General features: G+C 40.4%; 1 protein-coding gene across 1 annotated transcript; it reads left to right on the forward strand.

The window, feature by feature from the left end:
• Positions 1–413: 413 nt before the first annotated feature.
• LOC100497813 (interferon-induced very large GTPase 1) lies at positions 414–7,634 on the forward strand. The gene has a single exon (XM_002942480.3). It carries the CDS (start codon positions 414–416, stop codon positions 7,632–7,634), a length of 7,221 nt encoding a protein of 2,406 aa, XP_002942526.3.
• The last annotated feature ends 1,551 nt before the right edge of the window (positions 7,635–9,185 follow it).

Below are 9,185 nucleotides of genomic sequence, written 5' to 3' on the forward strand. Positions count from 1 at the left end.
CTCTGTAGTCAGATGAACTTTGTAATTTGCCCTCTGTATACAAACTCTGGCAAAGTGACTTTGCTTTTTGCACTTGCTGCAAGTTTCCCCATATGCAGGGCAATGCTCTCTGCCCCTGGGATGGCTGCTTCCAATATATTTCTATTTTATGCCTTTGCACTTTTGTTTTAGGCTTGTGAGTGTATAAATAGGACCGTATAGGTATGTGTGTGTGTGTATATATATGTATATATAGGTGTGTGTGTGTGACTGTATAGATAGGACTCTATAGGTATGTGTAAATGGGTGGGGTTATTTATTGTTTATGAGAATGGAGGCGTGGGGAAGTGTTTCTAATATATTAAAGAAATAAAGCTATTTTGTGTTCAAATCTTTGCAATTATTGAGATCATATTTTCTCTTTTTCTACAGAAATGTCAGGGGAGAATCATGAAATTGTCCCACCTACCACTGAGCTGCTCAGTAAAGTCAAAGAGACTGGCTTGGATCCTGAGCACTGGCTCCCTGTTCTAGATAAACTGTTGGGCATTAAGAATATCCACTCGTTACAACACATTCAGGCCGAGGACTGCTCAGTGCTAGAGGATGAGATTCGTTATCCCTGGGAGAGAAGAGCATTAGGGATACTATTCAATATACCAGAGAGAAGCGTAAGCGCCACCCAACTACAGGGGGAGCAAAATCAATCACTGCAAGAGAAAACTGAGAAAGCGCCCGAGGTACTGACCCAGTTAAATGAGCCGAGAACTGACGGGAAAAGTCAACTTAATGAACCTGTCAACAAAAGAGAAGAAATTCAGAAAGGTCTGGAGATGCCTACTGAATGCTTAGTGCCACATCGAAATTCTGTTCTGGAACTGATACGTCGATTTGAAAAGCTGAGAAATATCAGAGAGGAATCATGGTTGAAAAGGGGGAAATTAGAAGATGAAGAGGTGATTAAATGTGCCTCGGGGGGGCTGGCGCTTGAGGGGATTTTCCAAACAAGAGAGATAGATGATCTCTTTAAGAAACGTGAAGCACTTCTCTGTGTTCCAGAAGGTTTCAGGCTTGTTAGTCCAGAAAAAACATCACTTTTTCTGCAAAAAGAATTCACGTGCCATGAAGAGGAGTTGGTTTTCCAGAGAATAGTTGAAAAAATTGGGTTAAGTTTAAGTAGCTCCATTACTGCTGCTTTTTTAGGATTTGGTCCTCGTGACAGCGAATCCTCAGATTTGGATACAATAGGCAAGCAACCAAGTGAGCACGTGTACGTTTGTACAACCAGATACAACTTCATCCCATTGGCTTCCTGTCACTTTACCGAGGATCAGCTGAGACTTTCCGAGCCCGCACTAAATGCACTAAAATTCATTGAAAACTTAATTACCAATAATTCAAATGAGCAAATGTTAGCAACAAAATGTGCAGAATTCTTCCAGAGCTTTGGCTCCCATGTCAACCTTGGCCCTATACACTTCGGTGGGATATTGTGGTGGAAAGCGTCCATGGAAGGTGTAGAAGTTGGTGACCTCAGAAATGCAAAGGAAATGATATCTGAAGCTCTAAACTTTTATGCAAGTGTTGGTTATGATGGAAGTGGGCGAGACATTGATCTGTCGGCTATTGATTCACAGAGTTCCATGGACCTCTCCAAAATATCAACATTTAAGGAATATATTCAGGTTTCTGTAACTAAAACCGGGGGTCCGTCAGAAGCTGATTCACTCTCCCAATGGAAAACTGGTCTTGTAACCAGTAAGGAAACCTGGAGCGTCATAGATCGAGGGTTTCAGCTGATGCCAATATGGAAGATCATTGTGGACAATCATAAAGATGAATTCCCACATGGTTTAAAGCTTGTCTCCTGCTTGGCTGAGCATTACAAGTTAGAGACTGGCCTCACCTCAGATATGATGGTTGGAGAATATCTAGCTTCTGTTTTGGAAAAAGTCAATCAGTTTTTGCAAAACTTAAAGTCCTGGAAAGCTGATGAGGCCACACAGCACTTACAAGCTCTGCTGGAGTTTAAGCAGACACTCAATGAAGCCACAAGGAGTTCCAGCGATTGGGTGACTTTGTGTTTATCAGATAAAGGTTTACAGGACTTTTTAGTGAAGGTTGTTACAAATTATAAAGACAGTTCTGCTGAAGAAACTTCTATGATCAAAGCTTCTTTACAAGAGCTTATTGAGCCTCTCATTTATTCAGCTGAAAACGTCATCAGATTTGCACTAATTTTGAGATGGATTTATGGTTTTGAGAAGAATGAACTTGATCCCACTCCTGTTTCTGACTTTAGCCAACTCTGTGATGTTTTACACCAGTCAATGGAAGATTTTCAACAGCTTAATGTCAAGTTAGAGACATCCACAGAAGATGAACACAAAGCAAAGGTTAAGGCTACAGTTATCATTGGCCTCTCATTGTCTTCCTATCTGAGGAGCCTGAGGGACATGAAACAAAGTGACACTGAGTTACTGATTCTCTGCATTGCAAACAACTCTGGGTATTCTACTGAATATTACCATTTCCAAAGTCTTCTGGGATATAGAAACATTGACTTTCTGAAAAATCAGTTACAAGAAGCTTATAAAGAGTTCACAAACCTTAGGGGTCAGTCTGTCCACCAAGCTCAGGCATTTGTCATTTACACAGGTCTGGCATCTACTGGTGAATCCAGAGAGATATCATTGGAACAAAAAAGAGAACGTCTAAATTTTATGAAAAGACACTTGTCTGACAAACTCTCATCTGATGTAGATGCAATAATTACACAATATTCAGGATATCAGGACTGGAGAGAGATGGAAAGTCACCTAAAATCATTTATCCATGGAAGTGTAACGTCCCGAGCTAAAGAAATAAAAAGAGATGAAGTTGCCAAGGAACTAAATGATATATGCCACAAAGAAGCTCATGTAGAAACCGACTCCAATAAAATGAACATCTCCTCATTGTTGAAGCGACTGGACCTGGAAAAGTATTACCCACAGAAAATGCAGACCTCTGATTTCCATAAGATCTGTCGATATTCTCTGATTGAAACGGAGAGTTTGGAAGAGAAACAACTTCCATTTTATTTCTTGCAGAAACTTCTCATGTTGGACTATAGCGCAAAATACGTGCAATGTAAAAAGGGTAGAAATTCTACTGAGCTGAACCCCATGAATATTGATGAAAAGTTTAACACGGACACATCTGAGGATTCTTATGAACAGTTCTTTGATGATTTTAATGATGCAGATGAGACAAATTCCACCAGTGACCCAACGATCCACCCTATGGATGTCCAAATGGCAGTTCTTCATTGTGCCAATGAGTTTATGAGACAATATATCTATACCAAATTATCATTTTGCCAGTTTGCTCTTCCTCTTTTGGTGCCAAATCCCAATACAAATTCTATTGAGTTCCCACTTTGGTCTTTCCAGGAAGTTAAAAAGAAATGGAAAACTAAGAGTAAAGATACCACTGAGAATGGTAAATCTGAAGACACATTTATTACAGGAACAAACACTTATTTTGTGTCCTTCATTCGTCTTGGCCAATCCCCTTCATCTAAATCCCAGATAATGAACTGGGTGATGAGTAAGCAGAGACACAACATTTTCTATCACCGGCACTGCCCAGGGGCCACCAAGAACCCTCTACTGATGGATGGCATAGCAGAGATTGCCTGGTACTGCCCAGGTGGCAAGAAGGATGATGTGTTTGATGACTGTATTGCATTTACTAATCTCCATGGCGATGCCAGAGAATATGATCAACAAGTGAGATTTTTGGAGCAAGTTTCATCAGTCATTGTAGTTCTATTTACTGATGAGGATACAAAGGAGAAGAGAGGGAAGGAACTGCTGCAACGTTTACTCAAATCCCCGAAGCCACTAATCTGTCTCCTTGCAGACAAAGAGCAGAGTCAGCGGGCACCTGGCTCAAAGGTGAAAATAGGTCTTAGAAATAGGAACGAGGCAGAACTGTTAGAAGAAATAAGAGCAGCGATACGATCAGTATTAACCAAGGCACAAGTAAAGGTCTCACTTAATAAATGTGCTGAGACTGCCAGAACTTGTGGGTTTCTAGTTGATGAGGACAGAGGAGAGATCCAGCAGGGGAAAGAAAAAACTCAGGTTCTACTGTCACTATTAGGAGGAAAAAAAGTGTCAGATATAAAGCAGGAGTTTCTTCCCTTACAGGGAGATCTCTGGCACGAGTGGTGCGTGAAAGACAAAGAAATGACTCGACTTAAGGAACAAAGTAATGAGAGTATTGAGCAACAGCGGAGCAAGATTGAGCATCGGAAACGAATGATAAGAAAGAAACAATTAGAAAAAGCTTTTCCTCTCAATGACTTCATGAGATCTTTCCTAGAGATTCTACAGTCTGATGTTCAAGGGCCAAAATTGCATTTCCTCCAGTGGTTTAAGATGTATCTGGATAATTTATCCTCACAAACTCTCTCAGTTCTCTATCAGGAATATCACAATGTGTGGTCAAAGGTAAAGGAGGAAAAGCATCAAAGGAAAAATCTTCAAACTATAGGAAAAATAGAGAATCATTTAGAAAAACTATCAGGGAAAATCAATATTTCAACATTTGGGCTTGAGCACATTCTGAGGGAACTGGGGCAAATCTATGAAGCGTTGGACACCACCAATAAAAAGGATAACATTTATTTCATTTTGCCAAAAATTGCTGCAAATTTGATGGTTTCTGGATACCCGGTGGAGCTGATGGATGGTGACGCCGCACATGTGCCACTGAGGTGGGTTGGGGCTGTTATGAAGAAACTGATAGAAATATTAGGAGATAAAAGGCTGTATGTTCTGTCAGTACTCGGGATACAAAGCACAGGAAAATCCACTCTGCTCAACGCAATGTTTGGGCTGCAGTTTGCAGTGAGTGCCGGGAGGTGCACCCGGGGGGCATTTATGCAGCTGATAAAGGTTGATGAGGAACTGACACGTGAGATGAACTTCGATTATGTGCTTGTTGTAGACACCGAGGGACTGAGAGCCCTTGAACTGTCAAAGAAAACCTCAATGAATCACGATAATGAACTGGCTACATTTGTCATTGGCTTGGGGAACCTTACCCTAATCAATATATTTGGGGAGAACCCTTCTGAGATGCAAGATATCCTACAGATTGCTGTGCAGGCATTTCTGAGAATGAAGAAAGTCAACCTGAGGCCCAGCTGTATATTTGTCCATCAAAATGTAGGAGAAATCACAGCTGAAGAGAAGAACATGGAGGGACGGAGGCGACTTCAGGGGAAACTGGATGAAATGGCGCAGTGTGCTGCGCAGCAAGAGCAATGTGATGTCACCTGCTTCAATGATGTCATCAAATTTGATGTAAACACCCACATTCACTACTTTGCCCACCTGTGGGAAGGTGACCCACCCATGGCTCCTCCCAATCCAAGTTACAGCCAAAATGTGCAAAAACTGAAACAGGTCATTCTTGGCTCCGGGAAACTGGAGGAGCAACAACATATATTGAGCATTTCCCAGTTTAAAACACGTGTGGAAGATCTGTGGAACGCGTTGCTTAATGAGAACTTTGTGTTCAGCTTCAGGAACTCTCTGGAGATCGCAGCGTATAACAAGCTGGAAGTGAAATACCGGCAGTGGAGCTGGACTTTAAGGAAACACATGCTGACACTTCAGACCCAAATCAATAACAAAATTAGCAACGACCAAATGAATTCAGTGGATGTAATGTCCCTGACGAAGGAGTTTGAGCCAGAACGCAGATCAGTTATGAAGGACTGTAAGGAATTTTTTGATGATGAAAAAGACAAAGAGATATTAGTCCAATGGAGAGTTAGTACAGAGCGCAGACTGACCACTGTCCTAGAGGATCTTGTAGACGATATCAGGAAGAAAGCAGATGAACTAATAAGGGCAAAGCAAAACAATGAGAAAGTGCGTGAAATGAAAGAGAAATACGTTGATGAAATGTTAGAGAAAAGCAGAGATATGGCCCTCACCCTGAAGGGACAAAACATAACTGAAATACAATTGGAGGGAAAATTCAATGAAATGTGGTATTCTCTGGTTCTTAGGGTTAGTAGGGAAATCCAACCTCCAAAACCACCAGGAATCGACCAAGATTTACAATATGTTTTTCTGGAACGCTTCAGAGGAGAATCCAATCTAATTGATACAATCAGTGACTCCTGGCGATGGACAAACCTTTCTGAGGAGTTCTATAAATATATTTCAACTAAACGGAAGTTTATTTTTTTGCATGAAAAGCTTTCAAACGATAGAAAGAGAGAGATAGAAGACACAACCCGTGCTCTGAGCAGGAGAGTAGATGACTACATTGATAGGAAGCAGTGGGAGAAGGTGGATTATCAGAGCGTTTATTTCCATGAAATTCTAACCATCCTCCAGTCAGAAATAGGCAACATGTTGGGCAGGGAGTTCAAGTTCCTACATGAATACACACTGTTTGTCTCACTGTTCTTGTGCCGTCGGGCCGCTCGCAGATTTAATGAAATGTCTATCGCTTTTAGAGAAGCCAATGACCCTCAAGTCTATCTACAGAGCAAGAAGAATGAACTGTGGCAGAATTTTAGAATCTCCTGTGAGGGAACAAAACAAACGGCCTCTCTGGTTGATTTCCTATGTAACAAACTGAGAGACTCCATCCAACAAGCAGTGACCAATAAGACTGCAATACAATTAGCTGGGGATCTGCAAGGTGACCACCCTGCTCTGAATGGAAACAGGTCCAAACTAGAGTTCTGTCTCCTCAAATCACTGGCAGAGAAGGAGAACTTTTCTCATTATATTAATTATATCACAGATCCAAAATCAGCAGTCAGTGACTTCATTAAGGATTGTGTTGATCAGCATTGTGATGCTAAGGCCAAGGCCAAGGCCAAGGTAACGGGCAGTCTCAGTACTAATGTGGATCACTTCCGGAACATTATACTAAAAGCTATAGATACATCTACTGGAACAGTCACAGAGAAAGGTGGAGATAATATCAGCTCATGGCTGGACACTTTCTGCTCAGAGCTCGGGAGTGACATGAAATTGTCTATTGGGGACCTCAAAAGTGTCAAGTACCAGGGGATCACCGATGTGGGTTTTCTAAAGGAGGCCATGATAAAGGCTCTGGATACTGGGGTGGAAGAACTTAAACGTGACTTTTCTACATCTGATCTGAAGGATCTAAAGAAGAAGACACATGAGATACTAATGGGCCAATTCTCTGGGTGCTGGAAGCGGTGTCCATTTTGTAAGGCTGTTTGTACCAATACTATCCCTGGCCATGACGGTGATCACAGTGTTAAGTTCCATTGGCCTCTAGCAATTAGAGGTACAAACTGGCACAAAACAGATGAGTTTGCAGTAGAGATTTGCTCCAGCTTTGTAGCCAGTGATTATGGTTATGTGCTCAGTGAGGACAATAAGATTCCATACAAAACCTACAGAGATGGCGGGCCTCCATTCAGTACCTGGTCCATTACACCAGACAACTCCTCATTATCTTACTGGAAATGGGTCATGTGTCGCTTTAAGTCTGATTTGGAAAAACATTATAAGTTCAGATTCGCAGGAAAGGGAAAAATCCCACAACATTGGCACAATATAACCAAACAGGAGGCCATTCAGGAGATAGAAAATCTAATGTAAAAGATCTAACATATAATGTAACCATTGTACAGGAATGGGATCTGTTATCTGGAAAACCATTATCCAGAAAGCTCCACATTACAGGCATCTCCCATAGACTCCATTGTAATCAAATAATTTAAATTTTTAAAAATGTTTTCCCTTTTCTCTGTAATAATTAGTTGGGATCAAGTACCTGTACTTGATCCCAACTAAGATATAATTACCCCTTATTGGGGCAGAACAGCCCTATTGGGTTTATTTCATGGTTAAATGATTCCCTTTTCTCTGTAATGATAAAACAGTACCTGTACTTGATCCCAACTAAGATATAATTACCCCTTATTGGGGCAGAACAGCCTTATTGGGTTTATTTAATGGTTAAATGATTCCCTTTTCTCTGTAATAATAAAACAGTACCTGTACTTGATCCCAACTAAGATATAATTACCCCTTATTGGGGCAGAACAGCCCTATTGGGTTTATTTAATGGTTAAATGATTCCCTTTTCTCTGTAATAATAAAACAGTACCTGTACTTGATCCCAACTAAGATATAATTACCCCTTATTGGGGCAGAACAGCCCTATTGGGTTTATTTAATGGTTAAATGATTCCCTTTTCTCTGTAATAATAAAACAGTACCTGTACTTGATCCCAACTAAGATATAATTACCCCTTATTGGGGGCAGAACAGCCCTATTGGGTTTATTTAATGGTTAAATGATTCCCTTTTCTCTGTAATAATAAAACAGTACCTGTACTTGATCCCAACTAAGATATAATTACCCCTTATTGGGGCAGAACAGCCCTATTGGGTTTATTTCATGGTTAAATGATTCCCTTTTCTCTGTAATAATAAAACAGTACCTGTACTTGATCCCAACTAAGATATAATTACCCCTTATTGGGGCAGAACAGCCCTATTGGGTTTATTTAATGGTTAAATGATTCCCTTTTCTCTGTAATAATAAAACAGTACCTGTACTTGATCCCAACTAAGATATAATTACCCCTTATTGGGGCAGAACAGCCCTATTGGGTTTATTTAATGGTTAAATGATTCCCTTTTCTCTGTAATAATAAAACAGTACCTGTACTTGATCCCAACTAAGATATAATTACCCCTTATTGGGGCAGAACAGCCCTATTGGGTTTATTTAATGGTTAAATGATTCCCTTTTCTCTGTAATAATAAAACAGTACCTGTACTTGATCCCAACTAAGATATAATTACCCCTTATTGGGGGCAGAACAGCCCTATTGGGTTTATTTAATGGTTAAATGATTCCCTTTTCTCTGTAATAATAAAACAGTACCTGTACTTGATCCCAACTAAGATATAATTACCCCTTATTGGGGCAGAACAGCCCTATTGGGTTTATTTCATGGTTAAATGATTCCCTTTTCTCTGTAATAATAAAACAGTACCTGTACTTGATCCCAACTAAGATATAATTACCCCTTATTGGGGGCAGAACAGCCCTATTGGGTTTATTTAATGGTTAAATGATTCCCTTTTCTCTGTAATAATAAAACAGTACCTGTACTTGATCCCAACTAAGATATAATT

This window comes from Xenopus tropicalis, chromosome 5, assembly GCF_000004195.4.
Source record: "Xenopus tropicalis strain Nigerian chromosome 5, UCB_Xtro_10.0, whole genome shotgun sequence".
NCBI lineage: Eukaryota > Metazoa > Chordata > Amphibia > Anura > Pipidae > Xenopus > Xenopus tropicalis.